The sequence below is a fragment of the Barbatula barbatula genome (genome assembly GCF_947034865.1).
Source record: "Barbatula barbatula genome assembly, chromosome: 5".
NCBI lineage: Eukaryota > Metazoa > Chordata > Actinopteri > Cypriniformes > Nemacheilidae > Barbatula > Barbatula barbatula.
Genome location: NC_136769.1, coordinates 14,533,376 through 14,557,073, shown reverse-complemented (window position 1 = coordinate 14,557,073; position 23,698 = coordinate 14,533,376). Strand labels below are relative to the sequence as shown.

General features: G+C 37.8%; 3 protein-coding genes across 5 annotated transcripts; all 3 read right to left on the bottom strand.

The window, feature by feature from the left end:
* Positions 1 to 735: 735 nt before the first annotated feature.
* Positions 736 to 7,568, bottom strand: slc16a6b (solute carrier family 16 member 6b). Its single transcript, XM_079457222.1, has 6 exons — positions 7,254 to 7,568; positions 6,199 to 6,453; positions 5,112 to 5,255; positions 3,439 to 3,567; positions 2,416 to 3,270; positions 736 to 2,259 (listed from the first exon to the last, which is right to left on the bottom strand). Exons 2-6 carry the CDS (start codon positions 6,434 to 6,436, stop codon positions 2,003 to 2,005), a joined length of 1,623 nt encoding a protein of 540 aa, XP_079313348.1. The 5' UTR covers positions 6,437 to 6,453; positions 7,254 to 7,568; the 3' UTR covers positions 736 to 2,002.
* Positions 7,569 to 11,296: 3,728 nt separating this feature from the next.
* wipi1 (WD repeat domain, phosphoinositide interacting 1) lies at positions 11,297 to 19,422 on the bottom strand. 2 transcript variants are annotated; one of them, XM_079456274.1, is made up of 13 exons: positions 19,009 to 19,422; positions 16,766 to 16,848; positions 15,295 to 15,464; positions 15,055 to 15,151; positions 14,879 to 14,976; positions 14,646 to 14,738; positions 14,204 to 14,274; positions 13,971 to 14,078; positions 13,547 to 13,711; positions 13,354 to 13,461; positions 13,081 to 13,211; positions 12,899 to 12,999; positions 11,297 to 11,870 (listed from the first exon to the last, which is right to left on the bottom strand). In XM_079456274.1, exons 1-13 carry the CDS (start codon positions 19,080 to 19,082, stop codon positions 11,820 to 11,822), a joined length of 1,350 nt encoding a protein of 449 aa, XP_079312400.1. In that variant the 5' UTR covers positions 19,083 to 19,422; the 3' UTR covers positions 11,297 to 11,819. The 2 variants fall into 2 exon arrangements, with proteins under 2 accessions (XP_079312400.1, XP_079312401.1); XM_079456275.1 differs by having other exon boundaries at positions 15,295 to 15,461; positions 19,009 to 19,354.
* Positions 19,423 to 19,669: 247 nt separating this feature from the next.
* Positions 19,670 to 23,630, bottom strand: LOC306894049 (actin-related protein 2/3 complex subunit 1A). Of its 2 annotated transcripts, none has more exons than XM_079456272.1 (10): positions 23,488 to 23,630; positions 22,990 to 23,070; positions 22,586 to 22,693; positions 22,107 to 22,329; positions 21,384 to 21,491; positions 21,077 to 21,283; positions 20,792 to 20,867; positions 20,398 to 20,591; positions 20,201 to 20,291; positions 19,670 to 20,081 (listed from the first exon to the last, which is right to left on the bottom strand). In XM_079456272.1, the coding sequence occupies exons 2-10, from the start codon at positions 23,051 to 23,053 to the stop codon at positions 20,076 to 20,078; spliced, it is 1,077 nt and encodes a 358-aa protein (XP_079312398.1). In that variant the 5' UTR covers positions 23,054 to 23,070; positions 23,488 to 23,630; the 3' UTR covers positions 19,670 to 20,075. The 2 variants fall into 2 exon arrangements, with proteins under 2 accessions (XP_079312398.1, XP_079312399.1); XM_079456273.1 differs by having other exon boundaries at positions 22,901 to 23,070; positions 23,488 to 23,590.
* Between the last annotated feature and the right edge of the window lie 68 nt (positions 23,631 to 23,698).

Sequence of the window (23,698 nt, the reverse complement as noted above, 5' to 3'; positions counted from 1 at the left end):
ACTTCATAGTAAAACCTTATCTAGTTTTCCTAAGAAATAAAAAAATTTAATAGGTAATTGCCCGGTTTTACAGACCGTTTTAAAGAGATAGTTCACCCAAACATGAAAGTTCTGTCATCATTTACTCACCCTTTAGTTGTATCAAATCTGTATACATTTCATGGTTCTGCAGAACACAAAGGAAGAACCTTCATTTTTGGGTGAACTGTCCCTTTAAGGCCCAGACTAAAATGAATGAGTTAGTTGATTTACCTGAAAATAACTTAAAATGTCAATGCCATTTCTATGTCTCAAGATGCACACCAGTAACATTTCTCACTTGCGCACTTAAAGTGAATTTAATATCCTGGCTCATGCTAAGCCTTGTCTGTGAAACTAGGCTTAAAAACATCTCTGGCATATGTTCTTTTATACAGTTTTTCACATCGTTATAAAGTGTCTGGTTAAGTAAGCCATTTCGGATAGTAGCTAGTGCACGTATTTTAAATGAGTAGCTCATAATATAACAAGACATCCAGTTGTCACATGTCTTCTCTCTCTTATGAAGCGACAAGTCTCTTTTTTTCATGCTGGTACTTACTGTTGCTACAAATACTTGTGGCGTGCTTATCTTCTGTAGCAGAGCAGGATGACAGTCCAGTCTCATGTGACCGTTATCATGCTTCTCTACAAAAGCTGAATGTGTTCTTTAAGATTGATGACGCCGCGTAACCAAATAATCACTCTGACAAATATAAAAAACTCATTATTCATTCTACATATAACTGTAATTGCCATATTCAGAGATGTGGCATCACATCAATCAGCAGTAAAGTTTTATTACCTAAAATAATTTTACAAATCAAGGAAAAAAGTGTTCAAAAGTACAAAACCTAAATATATACTGTATTGAAATACATCATGTATGACAAATCAAGAGAGAGTATTCGTAAGAGTTCAAGTCATTAGGTAAGGAATCTGAATGGGATTTACACACAGACTCCTCTCATATTCAGTCTCTCACTAGAATACATTGCATTTCTCGTCATCACATTCTCCATTCTTCTGTCATCTCTTATGAATTACAAAATAACGTCACTGTAATTACGTTCTGAGATCATATCTGAGGTTACTGTTTCCTCCCCTACATAATTCTGTAGAAAGGCACATTCAAAATTCCAGCAACAATGTTCATTTCTCACTGGTTACTTTTGAATGTGTTTATAGGTGGCTAACATCACATCTCTTATAATGAACACGAGGCCACAAAAGCCTCTGACACCTCATCATCAACATCTTACTGGTTACATCTTACTGGAAGACTTGCAAGTGAGGCCAATACCACCCACATCAATCTCTAATAAAAAATAAAATATTAAAAGGTCTAGGTGAATAGGAATGATCAAAGCAACGTGATCCTCTCTCTTTCAAAGGTGAGATGTTGCCGGCTTTGTTTTCATGTGCAGAAGCACTCATAGTTACATATTAAACCGTGAGCAAGTGGCTCACAAGGAACCCCTTAAGCAAACGGATGACGTTAATTTCTAAAACCGTAGGCAGCTCTTTCTCTATCGCACCTTCGGCTAGAATGAGTCATATGTAAACACAATGTAAGCATCTCTGTCACCTGATTGTGAGCAGCAATATGGCCTGAGCATTGTTTTTCATGACCATTAAAGCAGTGACCAGAGACATTTCAGTTGTGACTGTGAAGATTGTTCGTAGTATACACAATTCAAAATAAATAGTGAAGCTAAAGTAACACATTAAGAGACTAGTGTGACATTTTATACCGCAGTATTACAGGAGTCTTAAAACTTAGTTTAATTGTTTCAAATAAATAATAATGAATGGCACGCAGAATTAAATTGTTTTGTTTTTAGGCTTATGAGATTGGATGCTTAGCAAGAGTGCAATGCAAAATATACCCTCTATTTGTGGATGTTTGCATACAGCAGTCTTTGGGTGGAATAGTCAAGTGGAGGATAAAAGTGTGCACACGTGTCTCGAGGTGAGGTAGTATTCATACTGGCCAAGGCTTGCTGTTTTCCGGACAGTCATCAATGTCTGCGTCTACTTCTACAAAGTCAATGGGGGGGTCTTCACTACCCTGTGAGGAGTCTCTGTGTGGTTTTTGGCCTTCACTGGTCCTCTTCTTCCAAAGGCAGAGACCAGTTTTGGCTGGACGCACCAGTCCAAGAAACAGCGCTCCTACTCCCATACCAGCTGCACAGGAGTAAAAGGCCGATCCATAATTCTTAGTCACATCTACCAGAACACCTGAAAACAAAAGACAGAAGAGAATCTTAAGAGTAAGATGCAAATATCAAATATAATTGTTTCAAGTTTGCATGATGTTTATGTTTTATTACATGCACATTTTTACATAACACCTTAACTTATGCTAAACATAAGCAATATTAGTAATGTTTTTACCTCCAAGAGGTGGACCAGCCAATCCCGCAAAGCTCTGGATACAGACGTAGACTCCGACAGCCGATGGCATTCTCTGAATACCAATGACATCATCTTCTGCCAGCATGGGGATATGACTGGATGCTACTGTACCCAGCAGAAAGCCGTAGAGACAGGAGCAGGTCATCAACCCCCAGAACTCAGTGACAAAGGTGAAGACGACCAGCACCGGACACAGCAGCAGCGTGCAAATCAGCAGGATGTAGATCTTGCGTATGGGCCTACGATTGAGAAGCCAACCCATGGACAGACGACCTAGAATCTCAGCCACGGCCATGGCCGAGAGCATATAGGTGGCGCTGTCTCGCGACAAGCCTCGGCTTACGCTGAGCTCAATCACGTAGAGCTGCGGAGCGAAGAAGCCCAGTGTGGCAAACAGGCCGAAGAGTGCGTAACAGTTGAAGCTGGGGTCCCTGAGCACGGAGAAGTCCAATGATGCTACTTCTTTGGGTAAATCTTGTTTCAGTGGAGTCAAAGCTGTCTGCTCTTCTTCGCTGGTTTCTTTCTCATCGTTTTGGTTAAGTGCTGTTTTTTCTGCAGAGTCCTGCTCTGTTGATCCCTGGCCCTCGGAGAGGTTCATCTGAGAGGAGGAGACCGACTGGACCCCCGAGTCCACAGAGTTGACGGAGGTTCGTGTGAATTCGTTCTCAAGGTCGTATTTGGAATCGGGTTCTTTCAACGGCGATGCGGGACCCTCTTGTAGTTGAATGATTATTGGCTTTAATAGAGCACCGCAGATGATGATTGAAGTCTGCAAAATCCCGATCACAACCAAGCAGTAGCGCCAGCCGATCTGCACCTTCAGCGCATTCAAAGCTGTAGGTTCAAATGAAAAGAATGATCATTGATTGCATTACGTCAACATGCTTTTTATGATAAATAAGACTAGATCTGCCAAATACCATTTGAATAGATTTGACTTCCAAATACACATGCTCGACTGATCTCCAGCTTTAAAATTATTCGGTTGCCGTTCAATCATACCTGGAGCTAAAGCCAGCAAGGAGAAACATTCCCCTGTGGAGGCTATAGATGTGACGAGGGAGCGGCGCTTGCTGAAGTACTGCGAGAGGATGGTGACTGTAGGCAGGAAGGTAAGGCAGTAACCCAGTCCTGTAAATAAATAGGAAACAGGGAGATGACAGCCACTGGTCCCTTCTACACAAAGGGCTCAGGTCAGTCTGAGGGCCGGGCTAAGCACGCCAAGAACCAGGCTGCTCTCTTCCATTGGAAAAGCTGAAAGAAAACTGTATTTTAAAGAGAAAAAAGAAAAGACAAGAAGAAAAAAGATCGGCAGGGTTAGGATTCGTCGACCGACAGTGGGGGGAGGGAGTGTTTTGAGTGATGGGGAAAGCTAGCAGTGCATCTTGTGTGAGAAGCAATCACACTGTCAGGTTACTGTATGTGCTTCTGAAAAGCAAAAGGATTATGTGGTCAAACAGCAGACTGAAGCTTAAGCTTATATATGTCTGCCATTAGGAATGAAACTACTCCATCCAAGGAATACTATGATACAGTTGTACAACCAACCTTAGAGCGTAAAAAAATATTATTTACTAGATTTTCAACAATGTTGATGAGTCATGTGACTGTGTGAACATGTGGCCATTTTGTAAACTGTAAGAAATTTTCTTAAAGGGATACTTCACTCAAAAATGGTGTCATCATTTACTCACCTTCTGTATACATTTATTTGTTGTGTTGAACACAGAGAAAGATATTTGGAAGAATTATCGCCCCCATTGATTACTACTGTAGTTGGAAAAAATACAATGGAAGTCCAAAGTACCCCAGAACGGATTGCCATCCTACATTCTTCAAAATGTCGTCTTTAGTGTTCAACAGAACAAAAAATGATCAACTTATTTTTCCTATTCCAAAGATCCAAAGATTTTTCTCTGTGTTCATCAGAACAAAGACATTTATACAGATTTGGAACAACTCGAAGGTGAACATTTTTGGGTGAAGTATCCCAATTTAGGGATTGGCCGATATCAAACGGACACCAAAACTATCTAGCACTGCTTGAATTCCCTCTCTGTTTATTTGAAAAGAATAGGTGAAAATGTCATGTGTACCAGAAAAAATTATTAATTAAAAGAAAGTAAATCATACAACATAGAAATAAAGAAATGATGGAAACCATGACCATTGGTTCTTTACTGATACAACAGCCATTTTAATCAGAGAGTATTACTTAACATGAAATTGTTTAGAAATTTCCTTGGTTTTTAAATTTCTTTCTTTTATGAAAGCATAATCAGTTTATGTAATTTGTCACGCCAACCTGGGGAAAAAGCTTTATTTACTTTACATACCTGGAAAGCAATGCAATATTACTTACATCTTTAACTTGCACATTACCAGACATATATCACTTACATCAGCTCCAGCGTTGCCAAGTTTGCAGTTTTGTCTCGTTTTATTGGTCGCCAGGGGTTGTTTTTTATTTTGTGTGTTAAAGGTGAAAGGATTTTGTTTATGATCAATACTGTACATTGATGATTTCAATAAGAACCGTGAATGCAAACTAGGTGCTTTATGTATGAGAGTGGCACATTTTGGGTTCTGGGCTAGTTTTGATTGGCCATTGCACTAAGTTAGTTTCACAGATCTGGCAACCCTGTTAAAATCACACAAACACAATCAGTATGTACCTGCAACAATTCCCATGGTGATGTACATCTCAGTGATAGACCGGGTCAGAGCTGTTGTGATGGTACCCGTGGTAATCAAGAATCCACCGAGCATTACAACCGGCTGATATCCAAAACGATTACACATCGCCGTGGAAAGGGGAGCTGTGGGGAAGATGTCTCCAGTCATAATCATAACACTAAAAAAACAAGACTTCCTAATCTCACATAATGTAATAGCTTTGTAGAGGTACAGCTTAAATTCAGTTAGAGCAAGGTGATAGCTTTTCTTGATCCAGTATGTGTTTGATGAAACATTGTAGTTGTAGTCACTGAAGAATAAAACCTTCATTGATAATCATGGAGCAAACCTAAAAGTAGGTCAGAATGGCTCGTATAGGAAAAGTTGATTAAAGGCATCAGCAGGGTTTGAAAACTGGAATATCCTGCTCTTCACCGTTAAAATGAAACTTCTGTCATCATTTACTCATTGTAACATGTTCAGTAAAAACACAAACCATAACATAAAGTTCAGGCCTGGTCCTCTCTCACTGGCGGTCCGGCCGCTCGTCCTCTTATGCTCCCAATCTCCTCCGTGATAGGAGACCGGTCTCGTATCACGGAGGAGATTGGGAGCATAAGATCCCGGCTCTCTTCCCGCCTACCTCACTATACTTATCCACTTGTCATTTTCTGTATGACTTACTTTCTTCTGCAGAACACAAAAGAAGATATTTTGAAAAATGTTGGTAACAGAACAGCACAGCCCCCCATTCACTCTGTTCGTAACCAATGCAAACGAATGAGGGGCTGTTAAGAACATTCTTCAAAATATCTTCTTCTGTGTTCTGCGGTAAAAGAAAGTCATACAGGTTTGAACGACAAGAAGGTGAGTAAATTATGACAGAATTTTCTTTTTGAACTACTCCTCTAATTAGATTACCAACTTTGTGTCATGAAAAAAATCAACACATGACACCATATATGGTAAGGTGTATATATATATATATAAACACAAGTATTGAATCTTTCACCATAATGTAAACACTGTGGGGTATACCCATTGTTATCATATTGTATCTTTAAGTGTCTCTCAAAGCTGAATTACCTGTAAACGCCATGACAAAGACACAGATGGAGACAGCCCATGACACTCTGCTGTTGGTTTCCCCAAAACAGGTCATGAGGTCCTGAAGAAAGATGCCAAAAATCTTGATGATGCCATAGGTGAAAACCTCCACGAAAAAAAAGGCGGTGGCCACCACCCATCCCCATCCACCGTCCGGCACTTCTGCATACACATTGGGCCTTGTGAAGCCCTTTAGGGCAGACATGAATCCTGTCATGGTTGACACTGAGGTTTCTATAAACGTGAGCAAAGTCAAAAAGTTGGTTAAATGCAGATCAAATGTAATAACAGCTAATGACCCATTGGTATTATAAATTCAGTGTAGATTTGGACTTGGTCCGGACCCTTGTTAAATCTTATCTAGTCTGGTGGTTGAAGAGATTCCCCCCTTCCATGTAAAATGCCCAGAAAAGCACTATATAAATGTAAGGAATTAATTATTTTTATAATTATTTCTTAGAATAATATAAAGCCAGCTAATAAGAAAAACCCATTAGTGTTATGTCAAAATCTGTATTGTTTCGAATCCATAATAGTAACCACGGACTCTTCTGTCTATAATGTTGGATTGACATGAATTACTTGTGTAATATATTGATGAGAACCGTACAATGTTACGTTATTACATTAAAATGTAGGTTACAAAAGGGAAAATGCTTAAATACGATTTCCCTAATTGTTCAACTAAAATGACAAACTTGACATCGTTTAATTCGTGGACTTTGATATGAGTGAACAGCACAAGTTTATCACTGCAGCAGGACCGAGTGTTCTCATGACGTCCAAACTCCAACATCTGATGTTCACTGCACGGCTACGTCAAGATCTCAAACGCGCCTTATATTACTGTGCGATTAAAAAGCGAATAACACGGAAATAAAATCATCGACCCTGAAACATTTTTGTCCGTGTTAAATAATCGCATTATATTAAACGCGTTATTCTATTGATCTTGACAAGAATCTGCGAGTACGGAAACGACAAGCGCCCCAAATACTCCGTCATTTATGAGGTATTTATTTAATTTAACTTACCTAAACGTTGAGAAACAGTTGACTGAGGAAAAACGTAAGCAATCTTCTTCACTGTCGGTCTAACATATTGTCTACAACCATGGGTTCTTTTAGTTGAGTCTTTGAGAAAAGCCGGAGCCGGGAGAAGACCACTTTGATCAAATAAGACGTTTCCTATCGTATAATTATGTCATCTAAAAAACGCGATAATTTTGAAGAATAGCCCAATCTGACACTTCTCAGACTGAAAAGAGGCTCTCAGATTATATACCGGCTTGAGCCGGTATTCATGCGCGGGCACGACGGCTGCCCTCTGATGTAGTATCGGGAGTGCGCGCTCCCTTTAGTCGGCGCTTGCGCTTCAAGGATGCGATCAAATCTGTTGTACACCAAACAAATCTCCGACACCGGAGCGTTATCAGTGGATATCGTTTTATTCAATTTACAACTTTGTCAGTTGCGTTATGTGTCTCATAAAAATACAAGTGTTAAAGGGTAAGTGTGCGTTACCAATAAAACTATTTTAATAAATAGAAATGAGCGCATTATATTTTGAGGAATATATGGATTGTGTGACGAATGTGCCCACGGCATTTTCAGATGCACGAAAGACGAGCACTGGGGAAGGGATGCACGTGCACGTGAAAGCATGGCAGCCCTGCCGGGTGAAACAGGCTCATTCCAGTTGCGTCTTCAGTGCGAACTAACTGATGACGAAAGGCGTTTTCAGTGCGCTTAGATAAGCGTATTTGCGACTGTAAGGTTCATGAAAAACAAAAATAACATCTTACGGCCCATTTAAAGAATCGTCATTCTAAACTCTTGTTATATATTATTTAGCCGGGTGATGACGTCATGCGCACATTCTTCCTTTTTCGCAATCACCTCACAGCTGCTGTAAACATGTAGCGATAATGCCAATACTGCGTCCAAATGTTATTTTACACGTTAATCATCTTATTAGTTAGTAAAGATTGCACTTTGGTGAATAAAAATGTTTTAAATGGTTTATAATCAATTATTTAACCTTTTAAATTATTTTAAAATTATTTTAAAGTATGTAAAAATGATGTAGACTATAAATGTCACACATTACGTATGAATTAAAGAGAAAAAAAACGAAGTCATGCCAAATGTATTGAAGAGTTTTCATATTTCTGTGGCTACCATTGTTCTCAATGAGCAATAAATGCCAGTGCTGAGATCGGGCATCTTTCTTTTCATTATTTGTCTTCAGAAGCCCGTATTTCACTTGCATAAAAAAAAGACACAATATAAGGTTAAATCAAAATAACAGTGCATCTTTGTGTATTTATTTTTATTAAGTTCTGTTAACTTAATTCCATAGGAAAGCTGATGAAATGTGAGAAATAGGCTACAACACCAAGTAATTCAAGATTAACACGTAAAATGAATTTGGAAACGCAAATGAAGGCAATCGCTTTCCTTAATTTATATGAGTAAACAGAACTTATTGGGTTTTACAATATGCATTTATGATTCTATGGTTTAACACAGAGACTGTCAGCGTCCTTATTAGTCCTTAAGTAACCATCTCACTTTTAAAACAGCATGTTTCACTGACTTGGGTAAATCTAGGAGCGCTGCCCTGCATTGTACTCATAACAAAAGAAAGTAATGTTTGATATTTTAACAGCGGCTGATTAGATATAGACTGTAGAATCTAAGAAAACCAAGGCTTTTATTTCTCTTACAATGATAATAGGTCTAACTTATGTGCCCAGTACTTTTCTATAATTTTTTTCTTTGAAAGTGCTGTCTCTGAGTTTGTTTTTACTGAGCTATGTTTAATAATTTATTAACATCATAAGATGTTGTTACACAATACATTTCTGTACACCAAGGGTTTGTATGATCATTACATGCTGATATCCGATGCCTGGATAAATTATACAACCGTGTACCCTGTTACAGGGTTTTGAATCCTATCAAACAAGGTTACAGTGTTACATTGACGTTAAGATTCCACATACAAAATTGCTGACCACACTGTCATTGTACCTTTACTGACATGTGATGAGTGACTGAAACACACATCAAAATACATGACCATTGAACACGCAAGCTTGATTTCATAGTAATAGGTAGATTGATAATAGATTACTTAATGTTCTTCTGGGTGAATTTTGCAACTTTTTTAGTTACTGATTATGTGTTACAGTTATAATTTTAGTAACTTTCAGGAATCACATGTTGTTTGTGTGACTTGCTGGTTTTACATCTGCGAATACAAGGCATTGTCCAAAAGTGTCCTTTTTTAGCCGAACATTGTTCAGTACCTTGGACAGCTCATTTACACACATCGGCCCATTTTTTATATTCACAATTTTCACACACAAAGTTTCTTGCAGCTTGGATTGTTCAAAGCACTAGAGCGCATATTCATTTCAGTGCTTTTTGAAAATGAAAACAAATGGGCTTCATTCAAGAGTTCTTAACAGACCATGTCAAACGTTTCAAGTTTTTACCATCTCCTACTGAAATGCCGCAAATCTTAATTTCACCTTGACAAACTTTATTTACATCAACTAATATGTCCTTAGTTACCACCATTAATCAGTTCTTTGCAAGATAATACTGACTCACATAACACTGGTCCAGCAGAATGCCTCTAAACTGTTGTGGCATAGTTCTCAGTTCATATGGATATTTAATGGGTGCCATTGCATTTGAATATCATATTTGAGGTCTTACAAAGACTAGTTGTAACCACTGGGCCAGTAACCACTGTCAGTTTTACACATTGCTAATCCGCCTCAACCTACTGCATATCTTACTAAGCAGATGTGTGGACTTTGATCCGAGTGGAGAATTGTTTTGCATTGCTCTGAGAATGTTTTGTATTATCTAACGCTCCACCTTTACATTGTCACTTTCATGTCATGGTGGAACAATTGTTGCCCTGTGTTTTTGAGTTTGGTTGGCCAATGACACTTTTTAAAGGTCAGGAAAAGCTGTTAGTTAAATATCAGCTCTCTTGGCCAATGTTATGTTTAACCTCAGATATCCAGTCTTATCATAGCACTTTCTCTTTATAAATGAGATGTTTGTTTTTGAAGAGCAGATAATTAATATCTCTTCACATTCCATTCAAATTAAAGACAACCAATAGTGTATATGAAATCTTTATTGAACTGGATGTTTTAGTTCTGAAGTGACGTCATAAGTGAGATAGCCCTGTGGGATTGTTTTGACTGGATTTTGCCCTACATGTTCCATTGACTTTGAAAACAAATATCAGTGTTGCTCAACTAACGTTTGACAAAGTCACTCGAAAAACGTTTGTTATGATACTGATACTCCATTACGGACCTTATTTGAAAAATATGTCTTAATTTTCTATTGTGGAACAAATGTGCCTTTCTAGCTAAGATGATCTCATATTTGGACACTTCCTAAATAAATGTATACTTTTATACTGTTGTGACTTTATTGTTTCTTCATCTTAATTGACTTGTCCCTTATTTGTGTACAAACCTCATTCTCTTGAGCAACTGTATTATATAAACTTTGGTTAAAATCAGGGTAATGACTTAAACTAAGGCACAGTTATGATACAATGATGATACACTGTTATGATACAGGCACTGATACAAGCTACAAACTTGTTTTGAGTACCTTCACCACACAATGTAGTTCCCTTTTCCATAATTATTAGATTTTGTCTGTTGATAGTTTTAAACAATGGTATTCCTCAGTTCAGACATACTTTTAATATAACTTTAAGGATAGAATCTTAAGCCAAAATATCTCCTTAACAAAGGCTTGCTTACCTTTACAAAAAAGTTTATTAAAACAGTTTACTAGCGGTTACACGTAACATATACTTAAGGGTATACTTTTATGAGCTATTTAGAGTGCCAGTTTTGTCCCAAGTCATTTAAAAGCACAAAATATATTTTGAATGTACTTGAAGTATACTTTTGTGAGCGTAGTACAAGGTCAACAAGAAAAGTCAAACTTTAACTCTAAACTTTACTTTTAGTTTATTTAACTCCTTTCCATTATAACCTGATGAGAAAAAGACCACAGGAGACATGAGATGCTTTGCATAATTTCATTTCTAATATATTTCCTACATATTCATCTGTTTTTTTATCTTTTGGTCTTGAGCAATCCAGCAAAATACTCTGCACTCTTACAAGTAATATCATAGGCACATACATACAAAACATCCCGCTGTGTTATTCAGGATGGTTACATGTAAACATATTAATTTTCAATACAGCAAAAACAAATATATAAAAAATTAATTAATCTCTTGTCATGATTCAATATGATGGCGTTAAAATGTAAAATAATAAAATGCTACAGTATTACGACTTGATACAATATGTCTTACGCAACTATAACAATATGTGGTTACATTTCAGTCATGCACCTTATTTATAACACACCCCTCAGGGGTTTGAGTGACAATGACCCAAATCCCTGATCAACTAAAATAACCGTTCCGTTAATAAATTAGCACCCTGAAGTGTTTTTTATTATTGTTTTTTTTCTCCTTGATCATGCACTGAGGATCCTCCTGTGAAAGCTCTGGACTCCACCTGATCTCTAACCTTCTCATGGTCGTCTCCCCTTGCCTCTCCCAGATCCGTCACGGCACCAATTTATCTACCGGAAACCAGAACAGAACTTTATTGTTCCCTCAGACATGGGTGTGTTATAGACAGATACAGATCCTAACAGGAGAATAATTGCGAATAAAACATTTGTATTAGCGACATTGATGACGATGTTTGCAATCAAAAACACTCAGAAGACATATTAAAAGAACAAGGACATCTGAGTATGCGTTACGCTAAACTGATATCTTATATAAGAGATATAATCCTTCCGACATCAGAGTCCTGAGCTCTTACATTTAAACAATAGTTTCTAGGTTATCCAAAAGCATATACAGAATAATTATGACTATAGTTCAAATCAAATTTGAACTCTGAACAATCTGAGAAGAGTTGGCTTTTTTTATAAAGACAAGCTCCACCATGTGGAGGTAAGCAAGAACTTCACCAGATCAATCCTAATAAATTCATTTGGGACTTACTTAAACTGTGTATACAAACGAAATGCTTTATGTGTTGTGTGTGCATAGACAAAAATGTGTTTGACATCATGCCATTCACATCTTATGTACCAATGATGTAAATTGCACCAAAGAGCTGAAATGAACAGCAACACATGCTGTACACAAATCACTTTGTCCAGTCTGTGCACAAACAAACAAATGATTCACCTCACAGTCATGTCCATGAATAAACAACCTGAAACACACATAGGCTAAAACAGCTGGTTAGTGTCAGTAAATGTATTTTCCAATCTATTCATTTTCAGTTACAGATTAAATACCAACACAGAATACATACTGCTGAATTGGAGAGATTTCGTAATTTATTTAAAAATGTATGATTCATAATAAAAGCTTATCATGTGGTAAACCTCAACTGAAAGATGTGGTCCTGAAAAAAGTGTTTGGATATACTACTCCCCAAGACATAACAGCGGATTAGTCAGTTAGTTAAAGTGAGTAAATCACACTTAGTTTGAGTGCTTGTGGACAGAGGGACAAAACAAGCCCATACACTGGAATGTAACACTGTGTAGTCTGGTGGTCAGACGTGGGGAGGTTAGCGAATGCTCACGGGAGGAAATTCAGTTTCGTCATCCAGGCACACGGGCCCCACAGCAAACTCGTGTTCAGGAATCACCTCCCCCTTTTTAGCTCCGCCATCCTCGGAGTAACCTGTACCATACACAGCCGGGTCACATACATTAAATGAGTTTGAGTAAATGACTGTGTGTGTGTTTGTGGATTGACTCATACCTGTGAGAGTGGCCGTGACGGGTCCAGAGGTGGGAATGGCCACAGTGGCAGCGTAAGACTGGCATGCTTGTGGTGCCTCTGAGAGTTCAGATTTTTCTGTGTCTTCATACTCCTTATCTGATCCAAACAACCTGGGGGTCAAAAAGTCACTCGGTGAGTTTTGTTATTCCTTAAGTCATCCTGTTTATAGACGAAGTGTGTTTATTTTCCCTCTCTTTAAAAATGCATCCTATACAAATGTTTTATTTCAAGAGTTTAAGGGTGAAGACTTACCTGTGCTTCTGCACCATAGTGCACTCGCCCCCGTCTTGAGGATCAATGTTATAGATGAATAGCTGCCCATCAGAGGAGGACACAAGCAATCGTGGAAGCTTCTGGATTCTGATTGGTCACAAAATACGCAAACCGTTCAATAAGTTCTTGTTTCTCAGTCACTTAATTATAATCATATCAGATGTAAACTCACGTTGCCAGGGCACAGACATTCTTCTGACCGGCCATCTGTAGACGGACGGTAGCGAAGGCTCGGTCTTGACTCATCATGCCTGACACCTGTGCAGGGAGGTAGCTACTGGCTGCAGTAAACATCTTACCTACATATGTTGACCAAGAGGGAGTGTCCTCCTCCCCGCTATGAGAGACACATTGTATCAAATGTATCTTTTAGAAAAAAAAATGACTAAAGGAAACATAATCTGGTAGTTATAAAAATGCTTCCTTATGGTACAGTACATGCACTATAATGCTGTTTTGTCAAGTAACCTAAAAAACATTAGGATAAACCTACAAAAGTCATTTAATTTACTGCGAGTCATTTTAAAGGTCAAATTCTGTAAAACGGTTTAATATAACAACTGCCCATATTGAAACATGGTGTGAATTTGCACTACCTTGGGCTGTGCTGTTCAAGCTTGAAAATGTGCACCGTCTCTGTATTGCTTGAGGCACAGAGAAACTGAGCATCCGGGGTGAAGGATAGGGAGCTGATATTGACATACCTTTGGTGATAGAAACATACAAAGGTAAAATATGTACACAAAAAACTGCCACAGTTTACACAAATGTCTCCAGCTGGCCTTATTCTCCCGTACGATCAAAAAATTATCCCTGATATGCTTCATACCTTTTCATGCCCCGCCGAAACTCAAACAAACGCAGACCCTCTGGAATAGAGAACACTCGCATCACAGTGCCCTGCCAAAGCAGAAATCATTTAACTATGCAATTCAAATTTTCAGTGAACAATTACACATAACAGTGACGAGAAAGATAATTTAGGTGGTGTACAATCATCATTAAATAAAAACGTAAAAATAAAAAAATATCTTAATGATCATAAAAGTAAGGTTTTATAAGAGAATAGATTCATTCAAATAATGATAATATTAACCTTTCTTTTGAAAAAGTGAGATATGATCTGGGGCCTTGGTGTAAATATGTGCCTGCTTGTGTGGACTTTTGAACATGATAAAATCTACACAAAAGACACATCTTGACAGGTTTTGTGAGTCAACTGACTTATGGATCTACACGTGTATGTTTCTATATACTTAAGGGACATTTACCCTTTCAGAAGCACTGGCCAGTTTAGTACCGGAAGCATTGAAGGTGATGGCAGCCAGTGGACTGTCATGGGCTGGAATCATTGTCAAAGTGCTCTGCGACACAAAACAACAAAGAAAAAGATTCATTTCAAGAGGCACTGCAGACTGACGAGAAGTTAACATTTCATGTCCAGCAAGTTAATTTGACAATTGCCAAAGAGCAGGATATTTTTTTGCTTAGCTGGTATTTTTACCAGATTGTTGGCGTCGTAGACAATAATTTCGCCGATGGTGTCACTGCCCGGGTATGCCAGGAAAGAGTTGGAATGGTTGATGGAGAGAGCACACAGACCTAGGAAAACACATGGTTGGGTTACAGATATGCATACTGTACTTTGAATAATAATACATCTAATATTAGTTGTCTTACCTGATGGGTTGGATGGTGTGTTGAGAAGGGTCTTAAGAAGTTTCATGTCCTTTATATTGTGGATATAAATGGACTCCTCCAGACAGACAACCAGTCTCTGCACAATAAAAAAGACATATAACCTATTGAATAACTACAAATCACAATCACATTGAAACAATTAAAGAGCAAACACAAACAGGAGTTTTATAATTGATCATCTGCATGTGGTTTGCTTCAGCACAGCTGTGTTGTGTTTACCTGTCTGTTGAGGCGCACAGCGAGAATGTTGTTCGAGTAGCTGTAGTTGCAAATCTCTGTGCCCTTTTTGAAGTGGTAGACATTCATGCGACGTGGCATGGACTGACTCACCACCACCACCAGGCTACTGGAGAAAAGCCTTTCCACGATATACACATATGGAGTTTCTGCTGAAAGGCAGTAGAAAAAACTCACACGTTAACAGCAACAACACACAAGCTGCATGCAAGCTTAGCTACACTGTGACAATGAGGCCTTTTTAAATGGCCTCATTTTGTATAAGGATGACCAACAAAGGCCTGAATAAAGCTTTTCATATACATCTGGGATGGCATGACGGTTATGATGTGATTAATTATGAGACAATTTGTGACTAAATGTGGGTCAATTATTCTTTTAACTACATAACGATTTAAAGGGATAGTTCAACACAAGAATTCTTTCATAATTTTGTCATCCTTTTGTCATACCAAAACAGCTTGACCTACTTTGTTCTCCAGGACACAAAAGAAGATATTTTAAAGAATGTTGGTAATCGGACAACATTGGACCCCAATAACTTCCATTGTTAGAACAAAAAACCACTGAGACATTTTTCAAAATACCTTCTTTTGTATTCCACAGAGGAAAGAATCATATCGCTGCTGTCCTTTTGAAGCCTTGAATCTCCATATTTTGTGATTTCAATGTTTTGCCAAAAATCTGTATAATAAGTCACCCTTCACGCTTGTGTTTTTGCATTATATCTAACAATAAATAGTATGGAAAAAGTGACTGACAACCATTTTTAATATGGGGAAAAATGTCCCCTTACAGTCTGTTCTTCACTCTTCACAAAGATTTGCTGTACAAATGAATGCCAGTTTAACTATTTTATTCTATGGAAGCAATAAAAACATACAGCAAACAACTGGGTTGTTGTACAGTATATTCTAACCCTAACATTAGCATTCATCTATACCTTAAGGTCTTTGAATCACTTTGTTGTGAACTGCACACACACAAGGCAAAATGAAGCAGCAGGCTATTTTGACCTCAACAAAACAGGCACAACAACTTAATTTGGTCATTTGGGTAAGTTAATCATAAAATAGATTCTGACACCACAACCAGGTGTAACTTAGGCCACAAACTTGTTTTGGAAAAGTCGTTATTTTATATTCAAATTTTCTTCCCCGTTAAGGTCCTAAAAATACCAAGGGAATGAGATTCCATTATATATTTATTTGTTGTGTGACTCATGAAATTTGTAATAGCTACACCCTATGATTACTACATTATTTAGCACTAGATGCTTCCTGATGCTGCACACAGATTGGCAGACAATCAAACTTCCCACATAATTACACATACTTGCCCCCCCCACACACACACATACCTATATATATATATATATATATATATATATATATATATATATATATATATAGCTTTTTATAGATTAGATGATTAAAATGGGATTGGGTCTCACTGCTCTCATGAATGCAGTCCAGTTTATCCACAGATGTTACAGAAAAAAGTTTGTATCCAGTTTTGGTCCCCACAGCCAATGACCTGGAAAACACAGGATATGTTTTTTTTCAGGATTTGTTTCAAATTTACATAAAAACATGTAACTGAGGAAAAAAGATATAGAAAATGCAAAATACAGGAAAGATATATGACCTCACAGAAAACAAAACAAATGTTATAATACTGATATAAACAAAATAAGACCCTGAGCAACATATTTCACAAAAGTCCACACAAAAGAATAATTGCCCCGGGCAGTTTACACCCCCCTGATTCTTAATGCGGTAGCATATGGTGTTACCTGAAAATGAATTACAGTTTTTATGTTTTTTCATAGTTGTTTAAGGGTTAATTTGTTGTTTAATTTTTAGAAAATTAGACAATTATCCAGATCCTCCAGAACTTTTTCAGCATTTCTGGATATTTGACTCCTGTTCAGCAGTTACTGTATGATGTTGAGATTCATCTTTTACAATCAAGGACAATCAAAAGACTCAACTATTGCAATAGAAAGAAACATTCAGTGATGCCCATGAAGTCAACACGATTCATTTAAAGTCAGGTGGGTACAAACCTCTGAAAAGGACAACTGGTAAATTTGTTATTGTTTTGTTTATACATGTTATTTTTTTATTAAGGAATGTCCTTCAGAAGATATAAAAATACATACATGTTTCTCAAGAAATTAAATATAAAACATTTACACCAAATCAATTTTAAGAGGCTTACATCTACACCTGACTTTTAATTAAATTAAATTGAATGCAATTTTATTTATATAGCGCTTTTCACAATGCGCATTGTTCCAAAGCAGCTTTACAGGGGAAATTAAGAAAAAACAAAAAACACAAAAGAGGTAAAACACATTGCATGGTGTTAATAAAACAAGTTAAATTATTCTAGTAAATAATATCTAATAAATGCAGTCTCCCGGTCTTGAATCGTGTTGACTTCATGAGCATCACCGAATGTTTCTATTCTATTTGAATATATTGTAAAAGTTGTGTCTCTTGATTGTCCTCACTGTAATATGATGAATCTAAAGATCATACAGTTAATGCTGGACATGAGTCAAATATAATCTCTGAAGACAGTTTATTGACTCACAAGAAACCCTTAAACAACTATGACAAAACATACAAACTGTAATTGATTGTTCAGATAACATCATACAATATTAAGAATCAGGGGGGGTGGAAACCTTTGCACTGGGCTATTTTAAGAGATTATGTTATTATTCTTTGGTGTGAACTTTCTGTTTACATTTATTTTGTGAAATAACTTCCTTAGGGCAGGACTAAATTAAAAAGAAAGCTTAATTTTAAAAATTCCTCTTATTTTTCCCAAATTGTCAACTTTTTTCCAGATTGTGCAAGGGGTGTGCAAACTTTCTATCAGAATTTTTTTAACTAGGATCAATTTTTAAGGAAAGACGAGACCCAGATCTTTTTTCCTAGTCTCTCATTCTTCAACACAGCTCTTCGCGTCAGATCATCCACTTAGCATGTTCCTTCCAACTTTTACTGGAGAACATAAGCTTGTCCCACTGGCCACTTCCCAAACATATCTTGTCAAATAAAGTTTCACATAGACCATAACATAACTCCAAAAAACAAAATTCTGATTCTTCTAATACGAAGTCTCAGTTGTCTAAAAAACCCAGCTGACTTGAATAAGTCACCTTACTATCAGTATCATGTTTTGTGCTTGATTTGCACTACTTGACTATCAGACATGCATCTAAGTAAAGAAAAACAGTCTGATCAAGCCCAAAAAAGTACATGGGAGTGTTAAAGAAGGAGCCGAGGCAAACATTCCTTCACAGTCTCTAACAATTTTTAGATCAATAACAACTCTCACTAAAAGTTGTTGAGAAGCTGCTTTGCTTGTTGAGCTTTTTGGTGTTATTTTATTCCAATATGAAGCATTTTTGCTTAGAAAAACATCGTAAAACAGTACTGACACGGCATTATAACGCCCATTACCTTGGCTCTATCCTTTCTCATTTACCTTGTGTGGTAAAACTGTTGTAACACGTTGTGTATTTTTTAAGACTTTTACAGATCAAAACAGACAACAAACATCGACCAGTATAAAGAAAAGGATTCATTGCATGTAAAGGTTTAGCGCGGTCAGTAGCATCTTAAAAATATCCGATTTAGAAGATGATGCAAGACTGATATGCAGATGTGCAGCGCTTACGTCGAGTCTTGATTGAAGGACGCGCAGCACAGCCCCGGGCCGCCAGGACCGTCGGCTCCCTCTCCGGTCTCCATCCCGATTCCCAACGACCTCCTTCCCTCCCACCGCCCTGGATCGGAGGCCTGGGATCGGTTGGACCTCTCGGAAAGATGGTGGCAAACCGAAGACTTACCTAAGAAAAATTGGATCGTCCGAACACAGAGGGGGCAAATACACTCCGGTACTTAAATGATCCCTTTATGTCACGTAAATGGATTGAAACGCAAGGTTTGTACGTTTACGGCTTCAAGCGCAGCAGAAAGATGTGGAGCAAAACAAAACCAGCTGATAGTCGTTGCGTCACATCAACAAAACACAAGTGGTTGAAGGAAAAGTGCCGTGTTGTCGTCCGGCAGAGCGCTGATTGGTCGATAGAACGAAGACAAACGCTGGTTGGCTCTTAATGTGGAAGTTAACACAAAAGGGGTGTGTTCTGAATTCGCTAATGTTGCTGTTTTATACAAAAGAATGTCCTTGTCAGTAGCTGCAAAATATAGGCCTATGACAGACTTACTGGCATCTTTTTCCCCATGCATGTCCTTTTTATCAGTCATTTGCATAACTTTGAGGAAATTTAGTTTGACAGCAGGTGTTGTAGTAAAAAAAGATAAAAAGGCGGAATCCCTGTAGAGCATAATGCACCGTATTTTATTGACGATTTTCATTAAATGTTAAACATATAGATTTCACACTCTTATTATTATTTCATTTTATTTTATTTACAATATCAGCACATTTACAATATACCGAATAGAGGCGATCACTCACACAAACGTATTGCTCTTTATACTGCCAAAATAACATTTATTATTTAAAAATCTAAAATATGTCTCACGCCACGGTTAATACTGTGACAAAGATATTGCATAGGCCTAATACAGTATATCCAGCCATCCCAACACAAAATCAGCAAAATAACCTCATGCTTGTAAAAAGGGCTAAAAAAGTGTCACAACAAATGTTGCCTATCAGTAAAATAGCAAAGAAGACTTTGGAGTTGTTTTCCACTGTCCTCAAATTGTTTGGCTTCAGTGCTGAAAGAAACAAATAGTACATTATTATAAGTACTAAAAGTGATTTCTTTGAGCATTTAGTTTGAACAATTATGTTGAAATAGATCACAAAAAGTATCATATTGATTACAATACAATACCTTGAACTCCCAGACAACCATGGCACCATCTAAGCCAACGCTGCTGAATTTTTCCACTTTCTCCTTACCTCCTTCCAAAAGGCATAGCTGGCTATAGTTAAAAAAAGTTCATATTAGCAAGATGCAGTAACACTGGTATTATGTAAAAAGGTGCCAAAATACACAAGATTATGCTTTTGTGGGCCTTCAAGTCTTACGTGATACTGTTCTGGTGAAGACAACCCAAGCCAGTGTCTTCATCCTCAATAGTAGCTTTTTTGTCCAGATTACGGAAATGCTGCATAGCAGACATGTTGCCTTTGGAGGTCTGCTTGGGAATGTCTACTTTCTTCACAAACTCCAAGCATCCAAGACCCTTGTATGAGAACTGATAAGGGCAACAGTCGTGGCCCTAAGATTCCCATTGCACACACATGCACAAAAAATGTCATGATAAGTAAAATGTTTACAGTCATATCATTTATGGAGTCTGATGCTAAGTGTTTGCATAAATGAGCTGATAAACCATTGGAGACCAAAGAGGTGCTATAGCTCTGATAAGGAGATATCTAAAAAAGGACATTGAGCTTTTTGATATGCAAACCTCCTTACCGCGGCTACAATCTCAGTCTCACAAACATACAGCACACTCAGCAAAGGAAGATGTCCTGTTGTCAACTGAGTAACCCTGCAATGCAAAAAACATTTATTTGCAGGCATCTAAAAGTGACCAGTAAAGCTCATGGTGTGGATAAGATCCCTTTCATTTTTAGACACATCCAGCATTTGGAGATGCATTCACTTATGAATGCTATCATATTTTGATTTGCTTTTAACATTCTTTGTATCCGTGAAAGTGAAGATCTACAATGTAATTGTATATTTTAACTGCATTACTCCTTTCCCTGAGTGGCATCCGCTACACCGATGGCGCTGTTGTGGCTAACCCAGGCTAGAGTGTCACCGGATGGAGAGAAACTGACACTGTGCACCCAGCCACCACACTCTTTATGCTCCAGCAGCACTTCTCCAAAGGGCATTTTGGATCCCCAGGGTGTGGGTCCGGGTCTGTCCTCAATATCCTTAATATATGCAGAAAATATTCTAGTGCAAAAACAAGGCTTCTGTTACAAATCATATTATGTTACATGATGATTCTAATAGTTAATCTAAAATGTACTTCATTGAACGTGTTCATGTAAACCTGCAGTGGAGATCAGCAGAGCCGGCTGCCAGCAGCATGTTGTTAGGATGCCAGTCTAGACTCAGAACTGTCGAGTTAATGGGTTTTTTGATATGCTTGCTCAGCCACCTATGGATTCAATTATGTGTAAATAGGGTTGCACAAGAGCTGTGAAAAAGATACATAAAAATAAACAGACACATACAAAGATAGTGAGACACAGATGTATATAACTAGATGCTCCATTCAGGAACTCCAAGCACGTAGACGTGTCCGCCATCTTGGAACAGACCATTGACCTCACTTACAGTTGACTATAGTACCCCAACACTGCTCTGCACAGTCATGGTTGTGAAAACCACAGGATTTAAATCCCCCCAAAAATTGGATAACCTTTGTTCTCAGACATAATGTTTGAGTTTACAGACAGCATGATCTTGAGTGTTAACGGATCGGCTCACACGCTCTAATATGGCGGACGACCTACGTATAGCGGGCTATAGAAACAGATGCTAATGCTCCATCTAATTTTTATATCTTTGGAGAGACAAGCAAAAGCATATCGTTAAATTTGACTTGTGACAGGTCAAAAAAAATGTCTTTAGCATTACTCTTTATTAGTGCCAAGTTCTTTAAATTTAGCCACTCATCACTTAAGATTTGCCCAGAGAAAGAGTTGTTGGTTGGGAACCTAAATCAATATAAATACATTACAGGTGTGACATAAGCTTGTGGAAATCTCACCAGTCATTTTCTTTTTCAAAGTAGCACACTGAAATAAGTTTGGCCCCACTTCCAAGAGCAAACTTGTTCTCAAGAGGTGACCACTTGACACATGTGGCAGCCCTGTTGATGCGCACCAGCACCAACGTTGGCTTCCAAACTCCGTCCTTAAGCGTCCATACATAGGCGTTCCTATCTGAGGCACACGTCACAATACGGTTTGACTCTGGTGCCCAATCAATCCCTAAGAATAAAATGAACAATTTGTTTTATTACTTTATGTGCAGTTATCAATATCAAGACTTATAGATTTGTGTTTGTCTGTGTAACCAGATGTTAATAAATGGCAGTTGTACTGTGGCAGAACCCAAAAGGAAAAATGCAGTATTGCATGTCTGTTCCTCTGCAAATAGTTTTCATTTCCTTATCTTTCAATGGAACGCTAAGATCAATATTGATGGGGTTATGACTAATGTTGCAGTTATTTTCTTTTGCCTTACCTGTAATTCGCCCACTGTGCTCTGTCAGTTCATGAATCTTAATCCACTCTTTTCCTTGACTTCCTTGGTAAATATGCACAACATTGTTGTTGGGGCTAACAGCAATTTCTATGAAGAAAATTAGTAGGATTTTTGTTTTATAAGTATAAAATATACCAACTGTAAAATGGTTTTGTTATTGTATAAGAAAGGTTGTGTAGTAAAACAAGGCATTCTACACAAATACACTGATATGTTGATGGCTCATTCGGTGGAGTCTTTCTCCCAAGCAGAATCTGATATTTCTCTGAGTATATTTTAATGGATAACAATTACCAGAGGAAATTGAGACTGCAGGCAGCAACATTAGGAGCCCGAAGGACTGTAATTTATGGTGAAATGTAGCTTTACTGGTTTGCTCTTACGTGTCCGGTCTTTGTTCCATGCATGACAGGACAGAGGCTCCAATCCAAAACTGTAGAGGGACATGTTTCAACAAGGAGACCCTGGAATGCACCACAGATGTTAGGCATGCTAGGCAATCATGGAAATGTACAATGACTATAAAAGGAAGACAAAGTGTTGGAATGCTCCACCCAAATCACCTTGATGGTTACAGAGTCGTTTACAGTATCACAAATGAGCTTGGTTATTTTTCATCTTCATTTAAAGGATTACATTATTGCTTTTTTCATTATTATTATTACATCCACATGCAATTTACCCATTATTTGGATACGCTACCTAAATTAAACCATTTGAAGTGGTTTAAGTTAAAACTTTATCTAAAAGTAAGTTTAAAACTTCTTTATTCCATTTCTATAAAGACTTTAGTTCATTGTTTCAACTGACCAGTGATTGCAAATTTGCAGGGCAAACAACATAATCCCACCTGACTATTGAGAAATGGACTATGCTCTCACCTTACTCTTGTTTTGTAAATAGTGGTGTATCCTATATCCTTGTGCTGTAGAAATCTGGAAAGGGTAAGTTCGTGGACTCTGGGCAGTCGACACGAATGTGATTGAGCAGTGGCGAGAAAGGCTGCAGAGGCAGTAAGGAGGAGATAAGAGAGGGTGTGTCTTCATCTGATAAAGGCAAGAACCTGGCCTGTACTCACAACTCAACTAAAAG